The sequence below is a fragment of the Cinclus cinclus genome, chromosome 5, assembly GCF_963662255.1.
Source record: "Cinclus cinclus chromosome 5, bCinCin1.1, whole genome shotgun sequence".
NCBI lineage: Eukaryota > Metazoa > Chordata > Aves > Passeriformes > Cinclidae > Cinclus > Cinclus cinclus.
This window is the reverse complement of record NC_085050.1, coordinates 8,072,613-8,095,652: the sequence shown is the minus strand read 5'-3', so window position 1 is coordinate 8,095,652 and position 23,040 is coordinate 8,072,613. Positions and strand designations below refer to the sequence as shown.

The following is a 23,040-nucleotide window of genomic DNA, read 5'->3' as shown; positions in this document are numbered from 1 at the left end:
AGTACAACCAGCACTGAGGCTCCCATTTCATCAACCCCAGCATCTTCCAGTGCAACCAGCACTGAGGTTCCCATTTCATCAACTCCAGCATCTTCCAGTGCAACTATTGCTGTGGCCTCTGCTTCCCCAGCTTCTGCAACGCTCCCAGCAGGACTGACACCAACCACTGCAAACCCTGCTGCATCCACAGCAGCTCCATCTGCTGATCCAAGCACAAAAACCCCTGCCCAGACTCTACCTAGCACCACAGGGACTGTCCCCACCTCTGGCAGCAGGGCCACGTCTCAAGCACTGACAGCCACCTCCAGCAGTGCCCCAGTGTCTCCTCCAGGAGTGACCACGTCCCCTGGGCTGCATCCATCATCAGCTCCACTCCCCAGCACCCCCCAGCCCTCCAACTGCAGCAGAGTGAATGTGACAACCTGTGCCCAGTGCCCCCCAGGGACAGTCCCCACCCAAGGTAAGGGTCCCTGCTGCCAGCTCCTGCCTTAGAGGGAAAAGGGATCAGGGGATAGCCAGCACTTGTTCTTGTGTTGGAAGCTTGGACAGGCAGCAGGAGAGGGACTGAACTCATTTCACGCTTCTGAAATCAAAGACTTGGCTTTTCCTGGCCTTGTCCTGTGTTTTGGTCATCCTGAGGCTTTCCCAGTGGGGTGACAAAGTAGTTGGATTGTGGCACAAAGTGTAACACAAATAGAGTTTAATTTATTGGCAGAACACCATTTTGGGGCCCAGGGCCAAATACAAGGTGAATTTCCAGTTGAGGATAGGATAGGATAGGATAGGATAGGATAGGATAGGATAGGATAGGATAGGATAGGATAGGATAGGATAGGATAGGATAGGATAGGATAGGATAGGATAGGATAGGATAGGATAGGATAGGATAGGATAGGATAGGATAGGATAGGATAGGATCTCTGCTATAGAGACAGCCTTTTTCCATGGCCTTGAGAAAATACTTAATCAACCTCTGTTGTGGTCAGCAGTGCAGAATTTAACCTTTCCCAGAAGTTTTTTGTTGTAATGTGGTTGGGTTTTTATTTCAAACACCACCACCCCATCCCACAAAAAAAAAAAAGAAAATAATTCTCCAAAGTACAAGCCATGTACTTTTTGCTTATTCCCTGCACTGTAGGGCACTTTTTAAAAGCAGCTCTGATGCATTAGGGTGAATCTGCAGAGGACAGGAGTTACCTACCATCTCCTTTTTATGCAGGATCTTCTTTGACAGGGCCTTCTCCTCTTGCCTGTTTTGGTGGTGCAGCTGCAGTAAATCCCACCCAACTCCTCTGCTGGGAGTTGCTGGGATTGTTTTTGTGCAGCAGAGAGGGGCAGAACTTTCCTGCTGGGAATGCCATGGTACCTGTGCTCAAAGCAAAGCTCTTGCTGCTTAAGGCAGATCCACGACTCTGGGGCTTTACTCATCATTTAGTTCTGCTTCTTACAATCTTAAATTATCAGTAATATAAAGAAGTATATTGCTTGGGGTTTTTTTTTGTTGTTTTGTTTTTGTTTTGTTTGTTTGTTTGTTTTTGTTGTTGTTGTTTTGGGTTTTTGTTGGGTTTTTTTCTGTTTTGTTTTTGTGTTTGAGGGAAAACAAGGAAAATTTTCCTGGCCTCTCAAGTTAAAGAAGGAATCAGCAGTCAGAACTAAGGTAATGGAGATCCACACTGATAGCCTTGACTCCTTAGATCATCTTTTGGCTGTTCTGCAGCTTGCTAACAGTGGGCAGCAGCATAATTAGCATGGGCATTGCTGTTTCTATCCTCTGTGGGTGCCTTCCCAGAGGAACTACATCCCAAAGCTTCTGCCTTTGTGGCAGTGACCTGTCCTGGCAGACACAGGGCTTCCAGTCAAGTCTTGCAATCCTGATCCTGACTTTCTGTCCCCATTCAGGCACCCTGAGCTGCTCGTGCTGCGTGGGGGGCTCGTGCAGTGACCCCAGTGCCTGCAGCCCCTGCTCACCAGGCCACCACCAGCCCCAAAGTGGGCAACCATCCTGCCTGCCCTGCCCACAGGGCTATTACACCAGGTGAGTGACTGAAGCCCTGGGCGTGGGGACTGGATGATACACCACTAAACACTTCCAGCTGGAAAAATCTCTTCCTTTGGGCTGTAGGAAAAGTGCTGCCAGGGTTGTTTCTCAGGGGCCAAGTTCTCCCCATGAGGAAATTTTGGTGTGGATATGCTTGTGCTGAGGGCTGTCCCTCTGTGGGCTTCCCTTTTTTACCCTCATGCTTTTTGTCTGCACTGAGGGAACATGCTGTTTTTGTGGTGGGGAGACACTTGGGAGTGATGTGTGGGTTCATCTCCTCAGCATTTCTCTAGGTTATGTCTGACCAACAGGCTCCATCTCCCTGCTTTGCCCAATTACTTTCTCAATCCCTGCTTTCGTGCCCTCAAGGCATCTCATTACATTTGAGTCCTGGCATCTAAAGCAATACCCTCAGCTGAGAGAGTGTGGAAAAACTGACAAGACACCCCAGCCAGGAGCCCAGTCTTGCAATTCCCCCAGGCTGCCCCATCCAAGGGTGCTGTACAAGTGTCCTCTGGCTGTGGGGACATGTGCTGCTCTCTCCATTTCTATCGGATTTTCTCTTGCTGCATCCATGTCTGCAAGCCATGAGCTGTGTCCTTCTTGCGGTGACAAGGACAGGAAAGGTGACAAGAGCCTCCCAGGACTGTGTCCATTGCAGAGCAGCTCCATTTGGAACAATCCTGGGGAACGGCAACAAAACCTGGCTGTAGGAAAGGTGACCTGACTGTGCAGTTTGTGTGCAGCAGCCCCTGAGTTTGAGGTGCCAGCAGGATCTTCCTCTGTGCTCCCACCTTGCAGTTCATACTGTGAGGACCTGCCTTAAAAATGTACCCCCAAATTGCTTTAAAAGCCAGTCAGGAGCAGTCTGCAGGGCACACAGAGCTGCTGCCCTGGGAACGTGGGAGAGGGCAGGGACCAGAGAGGGTCAGGGAGCAGAGCTGGGTTGGTGTGTGCCAGAGCAGGGACCAAAAGTGGGGAGATCTGGAGGGGACCTGGGGGTGCAGTGTGTGCATGGCCATCTCCTGGTGGCTGCCTGGGCCTCAGGGCTTCGATGGCACCATTTAACATTTCTGTGGTATTTGGAGAATTTGGCCTCCCTGCAGCTTTGAGTGGCTCTGGCTGGCACATGCCCTGAATTGGTTTTGTTTTCAGCAAAGCATTTGCTATGTTTCCAGTTGGTTTTGGGGTTTTTGGTTTGTTTCTTTTTTTTTCTGCAAATCTCATGCAGCCCTGCAGTTTCTGAAGGAATTACAGAGTATGCCCTTGTTTTCCTCTAAAACATTTCTGAGTTATCTAATTCCTATACCCACATACTTGTTGAGGGGGATTTGGCTCTCTTAGTGATGAATGTAAAAGCTTCCTCTTTCTCTGCCTTTGCCTCATTTCCTCCCCCTCTCCTGGAGGTCTAACATATTGCTTCTCTTTTCCCACAGTCCCTGCAATTCAAGGTCAGGGCTCTCACATGTCACTGCCTGCGGTTTAGGTTCTTTTTTTTCAGCTCCTGATTCCCAACGGTGGAGCAGCTCCTTTTCAAATCGCTGGTGGATGCTCAACAGCAAACACCTATTCCCTTTTCAGGAGTGGATTTAAGAGTCTGACTTAAGCCAAGGGTTTTAGGCCTGACTACAACATAATTTTCAAGACCTTCAATTCAGATGGTCCCTTTTCATATTGCTCCCAGGCGCAGGGCATCTCTAACGTTAACAGTACAGAAAATTTTCATTTTTTAGTGGGCCTTTACCATTCAAGTGAGTTCAAACTGATGCTTTTCTGCCTGAACTCCTTTTTTATAATTGCTCTGTTTCTAGACTAGTCAGTGTCATGTTCTGCTCTCTCTTCTCCAAGCGGATAGAGGCTTGGGTGACCTAAAATTTTGTTCCACTCTGCTCCCTTCCCTCCCAGCTTCCCAAGGAGCACCGTGTGTCTTCCCTGCCCACCAGGACATTTTGCTAATGAGTCTGGAGCTGCAGTCTGCAGAGCCTGTGAGCGAGGTAGGCTTTGGTCTGTGTTCAACCCAAATGCATTTTCATCTCATGATGCTTTGTCCCAGGGCCAGATACAATTACCAGGTAACTTAAAAGCACTGAAGGGTAAACAGGCTAAAAATAACCCTGCAGATATCTTCCCTATTCTGTTGTTATTAAAATGAAAAGAGCAGATCTCAGCCATGCTTGTTTTTGCAACAAGTTAAGGCCAACTCTGCAATGAAAGTCAAGGAAAAAGTTTTATGAAATTCAGTTTTAGTACAAGGGGGAAGCGTTGTCAGGAAAATAAAATATTCTCTATTTCTGATAGCAAAATCAGTCTAAACCATCTTTCGTTTTCATTTAGGCAATCTTCTTCAGTCTGAATATTAAGTGTAATACTCTCCTTATTTTCCACACATTAAAACTGGGGTTTTAAAAAGGAGCTGCTTTGCACCTGGCTAATGCCACTCAAGCCTGGTACAATGTGTTTGCAGATGGGGTAACAGCATGTGCAGAACAGAACAGTATTTATTTATGCAAAACCCTAATTAACACATGCAGTGCAGCAGCTCCTCTGCACCCAAAACGGGGTCCTGCTTGAACATGCACAACTGTTCCTTTGAAAATCCACCCACCGAGCTGCTGGGCTGTACCTAAACCTTGGCTGTCACTTGCTGAGCTTGAGAGGAACAAAATCTGACTGGTGACAGCAATGGGGTCTGTCACTCCCTTTACTCAGCAGATCTGAGCACTGTGTTAGACAGCAGGGGAGTCTGCAGGGGTGGCCCCTAAATCCTGCAAGTATAGATGTAAGAAGTTCCTTTTTCCTTGCAGGGAGAGAGGAAGTGAGTTTGGTTTCATCCTGCTCTGCTGCAGCCTCTGCTGCCTGGTGCAAATTTAGGTTTGAGGCACACCACAGCTCCTCAGTGAACCTTAACTCTGTCCCATATGGGCACTGACCATGTTGTGCACCATCAGGCACCTCCAAACCTACTTGAATTCCCAAGTGCTGCTCTCTCAGCTTTCCTGTTGGTGTGGTGGGACTCACAAGTTGGGTCCTGCTGGCCCCTGGGTACTTTGGGGCACTTCTCTCCCTTTTGTGCTTTGGGAAGGGTCTGTACACGTCCTCCCGCCCATCCTGGTCCTCGTGGTGCAGGGAGGGAGGCTCTGCACCAGCAGAGCCATCTTGGCTGGTGGGTCTTCTGTCCCTCCTTTCACAGGGAAGAAGATGCAGACTTCCTGGGCTGGGGGAAGGCCTGGAAGGGCTGGAGTAACCAGAGAGGTTTTCCCTGGCCAGAAACCTGTTCCAGCTGAATAACTTGGGAGTTGGCACTGGGATCACCTATTCCAGCTTCATTCCAGTTCAACCTGTGGTGTTGGGAACGGTGACAGGTTTCTCTGTCTCCTTGGTGTGGTTTTGAGTGATGTGAGATGTGACACCAGGGGAATCAGCCAGAGCCCTCTGTGCATCCCTCAACATGGCAGAGGGCAGCAGGGAACTTTCACTGCTCTTTCAGAGCTTCTGACAAATACAACCCCAAATATCCTAAATTAACCCCTGAAATGCCACCTGAAGCATGTTGTAGGGAGTTGTTTGGTTGCTTGTAAAATGGACATGAGCAAATACACGATTTGGGGCAGAGATGTGGAGGCAGGATCCTGAAGCCTTATTTTTATCTTTTTCAGGTTATTTTAGCTCCAAGCAAAATGCAGCTTTTTGTCTGCCTTGCCAGCCAGGATCATTTTGCAAGTAAGGAGCCTCCTGGGGTGGAGGATCTCAGGTGGACAGGGAGGGGGGGTTTCTTTAGCCACCGAGCTGGCACCACTGGTGTAGTGCCCAAAGATAAGTCACCAGGACACCACAGGTGTCCCTGACCATAGCATGGGGCTTGAGATGAGATGAGATGATCTTTAAGGTCCCTTCCAACCCAGACCATTCTGTGACTGTGTGTGAGAAACTGTGCTGGAGAAAGACACCCCAGAACAGCAAAGGTTCCTGGCTGGCATGGTTGACCCTGGGGACTCCAGTGGCTTTGGTGGGCTGGGCTGGGCTGGTCTTGGAAGTGCTCATCTTACAGCTTGTCCTGCCTCCTCTCCCCTCGCAGCACCAGCAGCTGCTCGACCTGTGTGTCCTGTCCTGGGGGGCAGGAGGCTCCTCGGGAGGCGTCGGAGGGGTGCGAGTCCTGCCCGCCAGGTACCTGCAGTGGGAGGGGAGGGCAGGCTGTGCCCAGCTCAGAGCACACAGCTCCAGCTCCAGGGCCCGTTCCAGGCTCAGCCCATCCCACCAGGGGCTGCAGGTGCCCTGCAGAGCAGAGCTGTGACCTGGCACTGAGGGACAGTGCTGATGTGCTTTGACTGGGTGCTGGTGGAGGCTGTGTCTGTGCCAGACCTTTCTGCTGGGCTGGTCCGTGTGTGCTGGTCCCTGCAATGCCAGGGAGCCCAAATCCACAGCCGGGTAACAGTTCCAGCAAAAAGCATCTTTGGTGGTGGTGGCTTTGCTGAGGAAAGCACAGCCTTGCTCTCAGAGATGGATGCTCTGCAGGGGCAGCCTGGGGCAGAGGGACGCAGGGAGGGGATTGAGGGACACAGGCAGGGGACGTGAGGGACACACCGTGCTCCTTCCTGTGCTGTCTGAAACAACACCAGGCTGCAGCAGGTGAGCCAGAGCTCAGGCACTGCACAGTGGCCAGCCTCAGTGTGGACACAGCACCAGGGATGTCTCGTAGCTAAGCTGCATTTTAAACATGCAGGAAAGCATTTTACCAGTTTGAGACTTGGAACTTCTGTGACCTGTCTCTCCCACAAAGCTTGGGAAACTGAGCTGTGCTTTGAAGTCTGCTCAGCAAGTTTCAAACAGCTGGAAAAGGTGTTTGAATCCAGAATTGGAGAGGATGAAACACTGCTGACCTCCAGCTCCCATCTTCCCCCTACATTAAAGCCAGAGCTCAGTACTAAACTCTCCCATGTACTCCTGCTCACACTACTCTGTTTGCCAAGGTCTGACCCCAAATATTCTTTAGTCCCTCTGTCTCTGTGTGTTCTGTTCTGGCCCTTTGCCACTGAACCAGGACCAAAGTCTGGGCTCAGGTTTTGTTATGCACATGAGCACTTAATGCTCTTTCTCCCTGTGGCTTTCAAAGCTGATTCACCCATATGCAATTGCAAAGGTCTTGGGGTTCAGTCTCAGACCTTAATATTGTGCTTATTTGCTATTTAGGTACGTTCAAAGGTCCCAGTGACAACAGATGCAAGGCCTGCAGGACAGGAGATTACCAATTACAGCGGGGCAAGGAGAGCTGTGACCTGTGCCCAGAAAACCACTACTGCCCTGTGAGTCCCCATCAGCTGAGGACAGCCTTGTTAACCAGAGCTGTCCCATGACAAGTTAATACACTTCAATTAACACTTTTTATTTTCTTTTATTTTTTTTTGTAATCTGAGCTTCCTTTCCCTTAAACATAGACAGGACTCTGACGCGGGGAGATTATTAAAATTATGACTCCAGGAGTGTGGCTTTGTGCCTGGAGCTGCCTGTTCCGAGTGGGCCATGAGGGGATGGTGTGTGCATTAATGAGGGGTTTCATGTATGGACTTGCTGTGTAATGACACCTTCCACCTCCTGCTCTTCCCCATACTCTTAACACTGCAGGGGCAAACACGGCTGAATTTAATGATGGCAGGTTCATTCCTTTATTTCTTCCCCCCCCCCCCCCCCCAGTGCTAAAATGTTCCCTCCCTTTGCCCTGGCTACCTTCTGCAGTTTGTTGGTGCTGAGTTACTTCTTCTCTCGGGCAGAGCCCAGATGTGAGCCCAGTCAAGTGCCCTCCTGATGCCTTCTGCCCCAGGGGCAGTGTGGAGCCCACCTACTGCATGGAGCTCTTCCTGTACAAGGCAGGGGACTCCTGCCAGCTGACCCCTGCCACCATCATTGTCCTGGCCACCTTCTCAGCAGGTGAGTCTGGGTCCTCTCTGTCCTCTGGTAAAAGCAGGCACCCCTCTGCAGCTGCATGCCAAACCAAGCATTCTCTGGGTGTTCAAAGCATTTTGTGTTTCTGGAAAGCTGGATTTCTAATCAATATCCTGGCTGCTTTCAATGCCAGTGACAGTCCTCCCCCTTGCTCTGAAGGAAGGTGGCACAGTGCTGAATGCTTGTTGTTCATCCCTGGGAAGCAGGGGTGTGTATGAATCCTCTCACAGGGATTCCTTGGCTGCACAAGAATAGGAAAAAGGACAATTTCCTTTTGGTATGAGACTTGGTTTCCTGAAAGCATTCCTGCCTTAAGTCATGCCACAGCATCCAGCAGGATGGGGAGCTGCTGGCTCAAACAGTGTTGGTTGTATTGATGCCAAATGTACCTTGTATCCAAAGTCAGGACCTGCTGAGTGTGGGGAGCATCCCTCTACATGCCACCTGCTGTAAATTAGCTCACTAGGGCAAACCTAAGGAGTGGATGAACTTTTCAACTGGGAAGCTGCACAATGAATAATCATTCCAAAACAATGAATATGTATTTTTAGTCTTAGGAAAGGAAAAAAAAATAGAGTTCTCCTGTTTTTAATCAAAGTTGGGGGGAGGTTTAATCAGAGAATTATGATGAGAGTGAGCAACTATTAGTTCTGTGGATTGCAAAAAGGGCAGATGAGGAAGCTGGGAGGAGGAATCTGCCTCCTGTGCCCAGAGAAATGAAGACAAATCCCCTAAGTGCCACTTACAATATCAGAGATGAAAATTTTGTGTCAAGAGACTCAAGTCATAGAGATGAGTAAGCCATCAGAGGATAAAGAATATCCAACAAGCTTCATATTCACAGTTTCTGTGTTTCAAGTATATTTTATGTACTTCCTGAAGATCCATTCTCCACTTGGCTGGCTGTTGTTAAAAGGAGAGAGAGGAGAGATTAAATGCATGTGTTACTCCCCACAGTGAACAAGACATACAGCAAAGCTGCTTCTCCAACAAGAAAGCAGCATTCTCATCACACATGTCTCTTGGCAGCTGAGGGGACTCCATGGATGCTTGGGGGGACACAAGGACAGCAGGGTCTGCAGGAGCCCTAGCAGCACCCTCTGACTGCTGTCTCCATGGGGCTGGAATGCCTGGTGGGAGCAGAGGAGGGTTGTTCTCACAAGCTGTGCCTTGGAGCCATGAGAAAGCTCCTCCACTGACCCCTATCCCCTGATGCCAGGCTGTTGTCCAAAAATCTGCCAAAACAGATGCCATCTGAAGCAAGTATTAATTTGAAAAAGTAGATTAAATTGAAGCATATCAAAAGACTGCCCAGACAGGGACAATGGCCCATTAACCAGCATTTGTGATAAACAAGTCCGAGGATCAGGGAACAGCATTCCTGCCTCTCCCAGAGCTTGCTGCAAAGAGGGGGAAAGGAAGCAGCCCACGTAGGAACCCACGAGTATTTCACGGCTGGCCTCACAGATCAAGTGTTTACCATGAGACTGTCTGCTCACACAACTGAAATTTGGGTGGATTTGTCTGGCCATATTGCATCACAGCGACAGATTTGTGCTCTTCTGTTCAGATCAATTTTCTCTGATGATGCTTCTGCCAGAAACAAATGAACAGAATGTCGCAGTACTTGAGATTTGCCAATTACTTCCATGTCTATGCCCAATCCAAAAGTAATTTTTCCTGACAGCCCTGATCTCAGTCTAGACTCAATCTAGGTTAGTTACTTCCTGTGCTTCAGTGTGAGTGCTGTGCAGAGCAAGTTAATTTCTCAACAAGATCCTTTTGGTGGCGTGTGCAGTGAATAAGATGCCAAGTGGAAAACAGTTCCAGAGAGCAGAGAGTAAATGAGAGTAGAAAAGCAAGTTACTGAATTATTTCATTAGAACTTTTCGTTATTCCTTGCAGCTTCCAGAGTTAAGCTGAACTGTTGAAGCTGAGTGTTATTATTGCTAGTGGAACCACTTTTCCCCCCTCCTTTTGGAGGGGGACAGAGTATGTAGGAGAAAAAGCCTCCTTATTTTACCAGAGAGAATACCTGAGTTGAGAAGCGTTGGAGCAAACATCACCTGACACTTTACCTTCCCATCTGTGAATAACTACCCTTCCTTTCTTTCCAGGTGGAATCCTTGTTGTCTTTCTAATAATTCTGAGAAGGTGGCAAGAGCATGGCAAGAAATCCCTGAAGTCGCTGTTGCTGCCCCAGGGCTCAGCAGGACACACCACGTATGGGGGCACAGAACACACAGAGCCAGTCTATGCTGGCTGGTAGCACTGCCATGATCAGCAGCCACCTGCCTCTCTTTCTCCTGGGGCAACACAGATGTGGTTCTGGGCAAGGTGTTTAACAACAAGCAACCTATTTCTGTATGGCTAAAATCAGTGCTGGGAAATAAAACTCAGTTTTTGTATGGCTAAAATCAGTGCTGGGAAATAAAACTCAGTTTTTGAGTTGTGGCTACTTGTGCAAAACAACCAAGCTCTCTGCTCTGCTGCTCTGGGCTGTTGGGAAAAGTCTTGCAATTCCTGGCTTCACTCATGAGTAAATACTTCTCTCCTTTCTTCAGGGGGAAATCCCCCCCAAACAGCAAACAGTCATATGTGTTTCTGCTTTAATAGTCAGCTCAACAGAGTGAGGACTGACTGCTCCAATTATTGAGGTCCCTTTGATACAAGAACTCACTTCCCAAGCACAAACTAACAGGAACATGCCTCCTTTCAGTAATATGCAATTTTTCATTTTGTTCCCCCTTTTCACATTTTAGCATAAGCACAAATCAAGGGAAGGGATCCTAAAGCTGTCCCCTTCCTTTCAGCTCTGGGCAAACGTGCAACTAAACTAATGGCTGATTCCTAGACAAATATGTCCCTTTTGTTTCCTGCTGTCAGGGGATGCTTGAGTGGACCTACAAAGAAGCAGCATGGTGCAGGCACAGAAAATGCCTTGCACCTCTCTGCATGCTGAGGAGAGTGGCCTGTAGGAGACCCACTGCCTAAATACCTGGGCAAAGTCCTGTCCCTGATCCTGGGCACTCCATTCATCCCCCATCCAGGAGAGCAGCACCAGTGGTTTGTACCAGGGATTTGCTGTGGCACTCCAGGCCTCTGTGCACCCAGCCCAGATTAACCATCTGGTTAAACTAATGTGATTTGTATTTTCCAGAGATAATTTCTGTGTGTGGCTGGTTGACTCTTGTTTGCTCTATGTCCCCTATGATGTTTTTCTCTAGGCAATGCTTAGCCAGCACCCCAGGCACTCAGAAATGCCCATCAGCTGTACTGGAGCCAGTGTCAACTGCTCCATGAAAGCAGTACCTGTGGCCTCTTAACCTCCCACCTTGTTTTCCTTTTCCTCCTACAGTGACATTCCCACACAGGTGCTGTGTAAACCCAGCCCAGCCAGCTGTGACCCTCTGTGTCAGTGCTGTGCTTCACCAGCTCTCCATGGCCAGTAAAAACAGTATCAAAAGATGTACGATTTTAAATGACTGCACAGAGGTGGTAGCAGGTGCTCTTCTCATTTAATCTTGCAGCAGCAGAGATGGCTGAAGGAACCCAGCTGTAGGGGCTTAGGTGGTTCCTACCCTCAGCTGCTCATTCTCCTCTCCCCAGGGAAGGTGTTAAAAGTGTTTAAAAAGAATTTATAAAATACATCAGTTCTCTGGTCTCTCTCCAGTCTCCCAGGGGAGTGACTGGGTGGAAGAGTGGTACATCAGCCATTGTGGGCAGACAGGCTGCCCAGAGCAGCAGGGGCTGTCACGTCCCTGGAAGTGCTCAAGGCCAGGTTGGATGGGGCTTGGAGCAGCCTGCTCTAGGGGAAGGTGCCCCTGTCCACGGCAGGGGGTTGGAACTGGATGGTCTTTAGGGTCCCTTCCACCCCAAACCCGCTGTGATTCTAATCTGGACCAGCAGCAGCAGGGATGGTGCCTACAAACCTCCCCCCTGCCAGCACCCAGCACAGGCACAGCTCCCTGCAGTCTCTCCCACTGCTCATTCAGGAGCAATGGGAAGCTTCTCTCTGGCCCAAGGCTGTGGTTTTCCTCAGAGCAGCAGAGGGACAGTCAGAACTATCAACCACCAGTATCAAAGCAGCTCTCTGAAATGCTTTTTTAAAAAATGTAGCTGCTGTCACTCGTGGGAGACTCCAAATGTGAAGCCAAACCAGCCCCCCGCCCCTCGCCAAAAAAAAAAGAAAGAAAAAAAAGAAAAAAGCCAAACAGTCAAATTCAGATCTGACCACGCAGGACCAGCATTTGTGACAGCAAAAGGACCCTGATGGAGTGGTGCTGGCTGGGCTGGGTACCTCTAGCTCAGTGTCACTGGAAAAACTGGGCTGCAAGAAATGTCAGCATTTCTGTGATAAGCAACAGTGTGAAAACAAGCCCCAGCACAATCATTATCACCTCTGTGGAAGCTTAAAACAGCATTTCCAGGGCGTCTCTTAGAAAGGCCTGGAGTGGAAGTTTTCCCTGTGAGAGAACAAAGACCTGTTCCCTCAACGCCAAACCGTGCTTGCTTAGTATGTATCAATTCCACCTTTTTCTTTAAAGAAAAAAAAAGAAAAGGTGCCAAAGTAAGTATATAGAGCTGTTTTACAAAAGAGACTTAGCAACTTCTTAAATAACTAGGAATAAAATTCAACATTTAATAAGACATTGAAGTTTCTCAAGCAGTCAGACATGGAATAATGAGACTCAACAATGTGGAAAAATCCCATTAATACGTCTTTCAAGATATTTTGCTTTTCCAAGTAATTCAAATAGAAAACCTCCTAAAACCTGACCATGAACACAAAGCTATTGAATAAAACAGACAGTTACTCTGATTATTTTACCTAGGTTGTATGAAAATTTTTCTAACATATTCAACTGAAAATTGTTTCCATGCTTGCTCATGTGATAAAAGAACAACAAATTCTGAAATTGGCTGTCATGTGTCAGCTTTTTGCTAGAAAAGGAAAGACATTTTGCTACTTTGACGGGCAAGACACAAAGAACATCATTTAAGGCCACATAATATCCCACAGTTAATGTTTAGATTAATTTATAACAGAAAATCCTTCAAGTTGCTGAATGCTAAAACGTATTGAGTTGCATCACGGGAAAGCTCAAGTCTTAAGGATTGTTTTATCTTGTATTTGAACAGCGGGAGAAGGAAAACAACATCACAACTTTTCTTTTGTCCTCTTTTTAAAATAAAACTCCAGCCTGTTTTCCTAGGCTGTAGCACAAGGTACAGAAGCCTTCATTACAATGCACCTAAACCCCACCTATCCTGGTACAGACACCAAAGTTCTCCCAATCACCACCTGAGTGCCTGAGCTGAGCTCACAGAGTTACAGGACCAGTACATATCAGGGTAGAATATGCTCCACATTCCTCCTCAAGATCAGTCTCCAGGACATGCCCAGCAGCAGGAAAGAACTCCCAAGAACTCCTGGTCAGCATCTCAGTGATGCAGAACTCCATGGGCCCAGAGGGTCGAGCAGGAAAGAGCAGGGAGAGGTAGAAGGAAGCAGAAGGTCAAGCAGCCCCTGGCTCAGATCTGTGTGTGTGAACAGTCTGTCCCCAGAGACAGACACAAGGGGTGGCAGTCCTGCATCCTGCTGTGCTGGATGGGCTGGTGGTCCCCCTGAGAGGCTGTGGCTCCGTGTCCCAGCCCAAACCCCAGGGGTGCTGCTCCTGCAGCACTGCCTGCCAGTAACAACAGCGGCTTCTGCAAGTGGGGATCTGCCTCTTAGCACCTGGGGCATCACTGTTCCAGAGTGACAGAGCTGTGACACCTACACATGAAGAGGAAAAAGCAACAAAACAACTAAAAAAAAAATTAACAAATTATGAATGCAATGGAATGTAAAAGAAAAATTTTATAATAACTTAAAGGTATTCTTACAAAGCCTTCCTTACATGGTATAATCAAAGAATGGTCCCAATGACATCAAATTCCTTCATTTTGTTTTAAAGCAATGAGGAAAATATTTCTGCTTTACTACCTGACCTCATTTTCCTTCCCTTGAATCCCAATATTTAAGAAACACCCATAATATAATTTTTTTGGTTTTGATTTTATGCACAGGACTGTTCTTCAGCCCCATGGCAGGGAAAAAGTTTCCCTCAAAATCAATTGAAGAATCTTGAATTTTATTTGAGTGCAAGGCTTGGCATACCATTTTAAAAAATGCAAATAAGTAACACTTCCTCTGATTTTGAACTGTGCTATTTCTTCAAAATTATTTGAAAAATAAAAATAACCTTCCAACAGTGTTTATAAAAATGGATTCAAAAAACAAAGCATTTTGGTCACACAACAGAAACCAAAGTATTCAGCATAGGGCAATGCAATATTTATAATCTCTTTCACTTAATATCTTCTAATAAAACCAAAGTTCTTGTGTGCTGGGAATAAATGGGGGTTTTCACAATTCCAAGAACTAAGTCAAATCCTGAAGAAATACCTTGGAAAAAAACCCATACACTTCCATGATATGGCAAGGCTTCATTTTCAAAAGGGTTACACAGAGTTCCTGCACTATTAAGGGCAAACTAAGCTAGAACATACACAAATGGCTCCATGGACAGGGAGGTGCACGTGGTGCTTACAGAGGGTGAGTCACAATGGCACAACTCAAAACGTGCTCGGAACGCTGCCTGAGCCCACGCCAAGACAACTGGCAGAGGTGTTTTTTCTTTACTGCTTTTTCCTAGTTCTAGGACTATTTCCATCAATAATGTATCTTGTACAGTCATCTCACTGTGAGTTAGTGAGGACCTACTGCTAACAGGAGCGAAGAATTCAAAACAGCTTTGCTGACACAACACAGGGGTGACAGGATAGTCAAGAGCAGGAGCTCTTAAAAATGAATCAAAATTTTCAGTCTGTAAAGTAGCCAGTTTTACACAAACTTTATCCAAAGGAACAGAGTAAGGCTAAATTTCACATTAAAATTCTCAGATGCTTTTTCAAAAATCTATTTTACTTTTACTTCATTGTTTTGAATTTAGTTTTTGCATTTTAGTCAAGTTTCACTTTCTGTTTCATTCACGGGGGTGGTTTTGCTCCTTGTTAGGCACTTCTTGCATTATCACAAAGTCGAAATGCTGGGACTCCGAGCCTTCCTAGGAAAGTCTGCTTCTGCATTTTAACTGCCACTGAGTAAAAGAAAAATCAAGTATTTTTTTCAAAATAATAGCTTTTGAAAGATTTATTAAGACACAAAAATCCTAGAGTATTGGGCCTAGATTGCAAGACAATAACCCTTTAAGTCCAGACCTGTACAGCTCTGCAAGATCAAGGAACTTCTATTTTGCTGGGATGAAATACAGGAAAAAACAGTATAGAAAAAAATCTCTTACGAGTAAGATTCCTCCTCTCTGGTACAGGGCATGCCTTTCCCACCACGCACCACATTTCTTGGTGGAAGTATATTAATGATCATGATTGCTTAAGAATAATTTTTGAAGAGTACAAACAAGTTGCTGTGTGTGTGGCTGTAGCAAGAGACACACCTGGGTCATGACTGGCATTCAAGCACTTGCTCAAAAACACACAAGGCAAGCAAATTTCATTGGGACCACAGACCAAGCCATTTCTTACTCAAAAGGACTTGAGAACTAACAACTTCTTTCAAGGATAAACTATTTTAAACATCTGTTGGTTGACAAATACTATCTCAAAAAACTATGTTTACGCCTACCTGGTTTGATTTTAACCTACCTCCAACCTGCAAGTATTTTGGAGGGAACATTTTACATTCGTAACAATTCAAGTGTACCTGTAATGCTGAGTAATAAGTTTGGTTTGTCCTGAAGTTTGCTGAACTGTGCAGTTCGTTATCAGTGCAGAAGCAGCAGAAGACTGCTGTGGTTGGCTCAGTGGATTTATAAAAACAAAACAAAAAATCCCTCCCCCCCCATTGTAACCTTTACAGAATATATGTAAAATTGTGTCCTTCCCTGGTCATATTCACAATTTATCTACAAGATAGTGTTAGCAGTAGAAACTGCAGTCCATGACTATTTGCATTCAGCTCTCATCCATCTGTTTCTCTTTCTCCTGGGCTTGTACTTGTTCAGTTTTTTGCGGGGTTTCTCAGTCTTCCGAGTGTCAACAGAATCCACCCCGAGAACATGTTCAGAGCAGCATAACTGTCCATTCAACACAGAATTTAATACTGTCCTGTCTTGGTGCTCCTTGCAGAAAGAGTTTGGGCAGAAGTGGCAGAAAGAAACAGAAGGCTTGCCACAAACATCACAGTGGTGCCAAGGACACTCCCACTTTCCTGCAATCAAAACCAAAGAGCCCATTAATGGGGAATAAAACATGGCATCATTGCTTAAGGAAGTTTTATGTTGCAGCAGCTGAACAAGGCACAACTTCCCTGACAAAGCAAATGACAGCAACTACCGGGGCTGATCTCAACACTCAAAATGCTGCATCATACTTCTAAAGCTCAGCTGGCAGCTGCAAGGAGCAGACTTGACACTTTCTCATTTAAATACAGCAGACAGCTCCAGCTAGAAGAAATGACTCAGGCTTCACTCAAGAGCATTTTACAGAACTTGCAGGGTGGTAGAGCATCCAAAGATCTGGACAGCTGCTGCCTACTCTTGCAGCAGTCCCCTGTCTGCTGCCAGTCTTGCTCAGGAATGACTGGTGTGCTTCACTTACAGCTGCTCTTTTGCCCCAGCATGCTTCACCAGTCCTTGTTTCACTTGTTTGTGGGTTAACAGGCTTTGCCTGCTTCCCTTCTTCATATCCCACCTGACATGGCTGACTGGAACCAGGTAACTCCTGTGATATCTGGAACTGCAACCTGATGTCTGCTGCTCTTAACTTCTCTACATGCCTTTTTTCAGAAGCTGCTGCTGTTCTTCTGGCTTGAACTTGAAGGGCTTAATGCATTTTTTTACACATAATCAACTTGCCTGTGGCAGGGCCACAGTTCTCCTACCAGGTGATGTGCTCAATTTCCTACATTTGTAAAACAAATGCCTCATTTTGCCAGAGAGGTAGGAGGAGGCCACCATTTTGTCTTCAAATCCAAGAGGAGCTGCTCCCAACATGATGCACAAATAAAATTCCTGCCATACAAACCCAGTGTTTTCAGGAAGACACCTCTTACAAGGTTTCAGTGCAATAACTGAGGTACCTGCACAAGTTATTTATACAAGTGTAAGACATGGGCTGACTCACCAAAAGGACGTTTCACCAAGCCAAGGCAGGAGAGATGATAAGCTTTAGTACAAGATTTCCTGTCACACAATACCAGCTGGCCTCCATCACCACAACGAAAACAATCATCTTCAGATTCTTTCTTCCCTTCATTTTTCGTTCTGCGTTTCCGTGTTCTTTTTTTGGTCTTTTTGCCTTTTTCTTCTGAGGCACTAGTGGAAGAATTCTAAAAGAGTAAGATATAAATCCGTAAATGCCAGTTTTGCAAAGGAAAAACATTACACAACCTAGCCAAGCTGTTGGCACACCTGGCAGACCGTGCACACAGCCAAAAACTTGACTTGGGGCAGGCCTGCCTAGTGCTTCACTGTACTGACCTGTGTTGACAAAAAACCTACACTGACCCTTGTGTAAAGTCATCCTGAAAACAGATCTTCTCCCCACATAACCCTCCTACTGCAAAAACCCTTCATTTTCTTGTCACTGACAAAAGGTCTTCAATTTCCAGTGTCATCTACTTGTGGCTAATTTACCCTCATTATGTACTTGCACCACCAATCACTTCAGTATCCATTTTTCTCTTCCAGTTGTGAATTCATGCTGGAATTACCAAAACCTGTCCCCATTTTTCTTTGAGGAACAGACAGCAGAACTTCAGGAACTGTAGTTAATGATAGAAAGAATATACCAAATCCTATCCTTATTTCAATCTGACTTCAATTCTGCTGCTGGCATTTTAACTCTCCTTCACCAAATCATATAAAATTTTGGATGATTTTTCAACATCCCTACCATAATTTCCTTCCTCTCACCCCAGTAATCACTATCTACTTTCTTTAAAATTAGCCCATTCTATCTACCAATGCAGACAGTTCCATAAAACTAAACTTTAACATTTAATTTCTTCATAATTGTCTGTGTAAATGTTCACAGGCTTAAGTGAAACCTCATTTAAGTCCATCTCTTAACAAAAACCAGCTGTGTGGTTCTGAAGATTCCCAGTCCACCCTCTGAAGTAGCTGGTACTGAGCAGAGTGAAGGACCACAGGAAAGTGCAGCTTTTCAACATCCACAGGTGGTACTTCTGCCTTCCCTCACACTCCTATGCCAGCCCTTCAAGGAAGCTCCATCAACTTCTGCTGGATTACAGGTTTCAAACTACCCTGGACAGGAATCATACAGACAATTTCTTGATACACTTTGGCAACTTTTTTCCCCACGTTCAAGACTCACCATTTTTTATTCTTCATTTCAACTCATTTTTTTTTTCCAAAGAATATTAGTAAAATAATCATACTGTAAATTTTAAATGGGGAAATATAAACTAGAATGTCAGAATAATCTCACTGACCACAGTTAGGTACATTAGTCAGTTTGAAGCTTCTACATCCCTTCCTCTGACAAAACTGTCAAAATCACTTGATGCATGACTTGCCTTTGGTCTGTCCCCAAGAAATCCACTGCAGTTTGGGGCACCACATTTGCAGACTGTTTTTTCATTGCCCAGACAGTCAAGGTTGTAGTTAAAAGTCAGCTCCGTCCCTGAGTGTGAAAAGGACAAGGTAACAAATTCTATTAAAATTATTGCAAACAAATACAGCTGTTGCTATCTGCCTGCTGGTTTGGGACTTGCTTGTTGATGTACTGTCAGAGGATTTTCCCTCTTTTTACTGCTAATAAGCACTGACAATGATTACCTAGATGTCCATATATCATGATGTCTTATGAAATTGCATTTTAAAATAAATTTGTTTGACTTCATAAAACTGTGCTTGTGTCTGACCTTCACACATATTGTATCCATCCACCTATCCAGCTAGATAGAGCTGTAGACAGATAGGTATGTGTGTGAGCATGTGTGCACACAAACCAGAAAACAGAGACTTTAAGCCTCCCACATCTACTCCTTAAGCTTATTATGTTCTTGGGAAAGATGCATTTGAGAGATTCAAAACGAAAACTTACTAAGGATACTAGCCCTAGAAGCAAGCAACAAGAAGCAGCCATTGGACTCACAACTAAGAAACACTAAAGTAAAAGGCAGATCATTAAAAGCATCTCCTCTGTGTTCCGAGTTCTCCACAAAAATATTTGCACTGAAATCAGTTAAACCATGACTGCCCCACCAATAAATGCACAAAGGGTTTAACTTAGGGAATGAAACAGAAGCCAACCCGAGCTGAGGTACCTGCAGGAATGTCACACACAGCAAAGAGCCCGACACGAGTGTCTCCATTCACTGTCCACTTTAGAGTTTCACAATTTGGTTGGCAGCTGTGATTCATAAACCGAGAATAGTTTCCTTTGGGGCCGGCATCAATAATACGGTCCTGGAGAACAAACCAGCAACAAGATGAAGGTTTTTTCTCTCCCCCCTCACAAAAAATATATAAATCCTCCGTAACTGATTTCAGTAGTTCCATTCAGAACTGGCATGGTGTCGCTATGCAGAGCACACAAGCCAACTGCTGGTACATGTTGTATTGGAAACTGTAGTGTCCCATGTGGCCTGGAATGTGACACTCCCAAAGCAATACTCATGCTCTAGCTCACGTTTTCCCAGCACCCATCACAGCCACATGGCAGGATAAGTGTTCTTGTGAGCATTATGGTGGGCACGTTAAGGAACCCCCTTCCCCGGGAAGCTTCAAAATTCAGACTCGGTCCTTTACCATTTACTTTGCATTCATGAAGCTGTGAGGCATTTACAAGTACTGTGCTTTATGGCATTTACCAAATCACTGCATGATTGTTTCCAGAGATTACCCGTTTCTCACCAGATTTGTTTCTCCAAATCAGCCTAGTTTAAACAAAAACAAGCTCTTGGTAAGCTAAAAAAAAATCCCATTCCTATGAACAACTGGTCTTAAATTTCTATCTCCACCAAATATACCAGACATTAACAAAATAAAGCTTGAAATTTCCAGAACTGTGTCTCTTTGCAGAGCTGCTTGAGAAGGCTTTGCTTATTTATCAAGTAATATTATAGTCTCTTTCTAGCTGTTTTTTATAATGCACATGTGTGACTGTCATGCTTACGTGCACACACTTCACTGCATGGGCAGCTCAGCCTCCTAACGGCACTGGCAGTTTTAGTAAGTTAGACCCACAATGAGCATTTATTAATTACAGTAAGAGTCAAACATATGTTCAGGTATTTAACACACTGATGTTTGTATGTCAATTCAGAAGAGGAGTGAGAAACCTTCTGTGATCAGAGAAATGTGCTTTCATCATTCTGTGGTGGTAACTCCTGTGCAGGAGCTCCTCAGTTACAGGACTATTGAAAACAGTAGCTGTGGAAATGCAGAGCAAGAGCCTTGGGAAAAAGAATGGTGGCTGGGACTGAAAAACATGCAGGAGTGGCAGCCAGCTCTTGTTTTTCTCCTAACTAGCTGTCTGGGGACTGAAGCAATATAATATAGATAATCTTTAACTCCTGCTGTCTAGGTTCTTCACTTTCTCCTCCTCCTGAGGAAGAAAATACTCAGAGGTGTGAACAGAAGCAGAGGTGCTGAGTTATTTTGTTGTGTTAATTAATCTGCTACAATAATTTGCTGTGACTCAATTTGTGAAGGGCTGGCTGGCTACTAACAAAGAGTGCTTTCAGAAGAGAGTTTCTGCAAAAAAAGAAGCCTAGTTTTGCCATAAACAATGCAAGGGACAGATGGCTGCAAAAAAGATTAAATGCCTTATATAGGACACAGCTTCACAATTCTATTCCACATTCTCTCAAGCGATAATTTTCTGTTGTTGAAATTTTAGTAAAAGGACTGTTAACAGCAATTCCTTCCATAGTATCACTACTATTTCCCCAAACTTCATACTTCATTTTAAGGCTAGACAGGTAAGTACTGTATTTCATTTCAAGCGACAAAGCACAACCTATAGACCTTAATATCTAATTTATTACCTAACACAGAACTAAGGAGATTCATTATGTACATACAGAATGGAGAGAGCAGGCACAGCAGATGCGGTGCTGTGAATATGGGAAACTGCAGAACGCCAAAGGTAGCAAGCAGAGTGCCCTGCCCTGCCAAGGTGGCGAACAGAAGAGATCAAAGTAAGGCTGTAAAGTAAATAACAGCAGAACACATCAAACACCCTACCTTATCAATAGTAAGCATGTAGAAGTGGGTGATGTCATTTTCATGCGCATATTTGATTCTCGCCATACACTCCTCTTCATCAATCAGCTCTCCCACATACTCATTCACAAACTCCCCCTGAAAGACACCAAGTATCGCTAGTGAAGTATATCCCAAACCCACACACAGCATCGCGGGTCACCGATTCTGTGCTGGGTAAGAACAATTCCTACCTTTTTAATGTCCCTCTTGGCAACCAGACCCCAGCCTTTGCCATCGGTTTTGATGATCTTTGTCTCGGGGTACTGGCGCTTGGTGAAGCACTGGTTCTGGCAGCGCTCTCCCGCTGGACACACCTGTGGGTGGCACTCGTACATCAGCATCCGATTGAGGCACTCGGAGTCAAAGCCACAAGGGTTCTCATCCGTGGGCTTGCAGTTGCACTTGGGAATCTCAGATATGTCAGCAGTGTATATCTGTACTTTACCACAAGGTTTATTCACCTGAAAAATACAGTAAAATAGAGCAAATACTAATTTAGAACAGTTAATTTTATTGCAAGAGTTACACAGTGGTTGCTAATTTGGTTTTGCACCCCTAGATGCTCCAGTGAAAGCAAAATTTTACCATCTCCTGACTGCAAAAGCAGTTACCATCATGGCAACCTGAGCCTATCTCACCACTCAGCTCAAGCCTTTGAGTACCCATTTCCTCAAACGTTACCTTAATGTGTTTGTATGGTGGAGGTTTACGTTCACTCTCCTGGGTTTCTTTGGCTTCTCGCTGTAGTTTTATTTCTCGAAATCGAGTTTCAGCTTCTTGCAAAGCTGAAAAAGATTGCAGCATCAACAGAAATGCCAGAAAGAGGATTACCCCCCCCAAAACTGACTTGCTCATTCCCATGTGTGTTAAAACAAAGCACTGTGTACTTCCTAGTCTCATTATTCAATTTTCTTGCAAACAATGCTTCTGAAGTGTTAACGTTCTTGACTGATGTATAAATTCTACTCTTTCAGTCTTCCAGCCTGAGAGAGTCTGAAAGATTCTACTGTCTTAATCTTTTTTAAGCTTTCCAGAAAGTAAAAATCATCAGACGTAATTTCAGTTAGATGCCAGTCTTTCCCAAGACATTAAAGTAATGTTTTCATGCAAAGACAGTAATAGCGACTGCTGCCCAGGACACCACAAATTTCTTTAATTCAATATTGTAAAACAAATGTTCAAAACCCAAGGCTATGTGTGAAGAAAGCAAAGCATGCATATCCTAGGATTATTTTTGTTTACTTTTAGCTATGTACCATTTTTGAAGACTTTTCCAATTCCTTTGATCCCTTGGTATCTACTCCCTCTGTCTCCCTCCATGTAAGGGAACACCCGTGCTTGGTGCGTCCAATAGTAATCCTTAGAACCAAAGAAAAACACAGGAAATTCTCCAATTTCATGCTTCATTTTCTGGATATTTGGGGGAACGTTTTTCGGATGGCAAACTTCTGCAGGCCACCATCTAGCACAGAAGTACAAATAAAAAAATACAGCATTTTAGTCAAGCTCTTTCTGCAAGAGACAGTTTAACAAAATCACTTGAAACAGCAGTAACTGATTATTATTTCCAAGACCCAAAAGCATTTAAAATCCTTTCCTCCCATCTCTTATAGAGAGTGAGAGAAGACTAGAGAAGGAAAGCCTGACACTCAGATCTGTGGGACTTCACCTGCCTGCAAGGTAAGCACACACACTGCACTCCCTGTGTCTGGGTAGCAATACCATCATCTTTACAAGACCTTCAAATACTGTAATTGTCAAAGA

At 45.3% G+C, this 23,040-nt stretch overlaps 1 protein-coding gene, 2 long non-coding RNA genes and 1 other non-coding gene across 4 annotated transcripts in view; 2 read left to right on the top strand and 2 right to left on the bottom strand.

The window, feature by feature from the left end:
- The first annotated feature begins 308 nt into the window (after positions 1-308).
- LOC134044206 (uncharacterized) lies at positions 309-6,205 on the top strand. Its single transcript, XR_009933237.1, has 5 exons — positions 309-1,657; positions 1,900-2,035; positions 3,944-4,032; positions 5,695-5,758; positions 6,114-6,205. It is a non-coding gene; the product is annotated as an uncharacterized LOC134044206 (long non-coding RNA).
- A 1,018-nt stretch (positions 6,206-7,223) lies between these two features.
- LOC134044207 (uncharacterized) lies at positions 7,224-10,385 on the top strand. The gene is made up of 3 exons (XR_009933238.1): positions 7,224-7,338; positions 7,804-7,960; positions 10,093-10,385. It is a non-coding gene; the product is annotated as an uncharacterized LOC134044207 (long non-coding RNA).
- A 2,267-nt stretch (positions 10,386-12,652) lies between these two features.
- NSD2 (nuclear receptor binding SET domain protein 2) overlaps positions 12,653-23,040 on the bottom strand; it is a 98,979-nt gene continuing 88,591 nt past the window's right edge. The window contains exons 17-24 of the mRNA XM_062492627.1: positions 22,533-22,738; positions 21,958-22,061; positions 21,468-21,737; positions 21,256-21,372; positions 19,332-19,473; positions 18,579-18,685; positions 17,165-17,369; positions 12,653-16,250 (exon numbers count right to left, since the gene is read on the bottom strand). Of these exons, the coding sequence (XP_062348611.1) occupies positions 15,985-16,250; positions 17,165-17,369; positions 18,579-18,685; positions 19,332-19,473; positions 21,256-21,372; positions 21,468-21,737; positions 21,958-22,061; positions 22,533-22,738 (1,417 nt within the window). The 3' untranslated portion in view covers positions 12,653-15,984. The remainder of the gene's footprint in view (positions 16,251-17,164; positions 17,370-18,578; positions 18,686-19,331; positions 19,474-21,255; positions 21,373-21,467; positions 21,738-21,957; positions 22,062-22,532; positions 22,739-23,040) is intronic.
- LOC134044753 (small Cajal body-specific RNA 23) lies at positions 19,620-19,750 on the bottom strand. Its single transcript, XR_009933262.1, has one exon. It is a non-coding gene; the product is annotated as a small Cajal body-specific RNA 23 (non-coding RNA).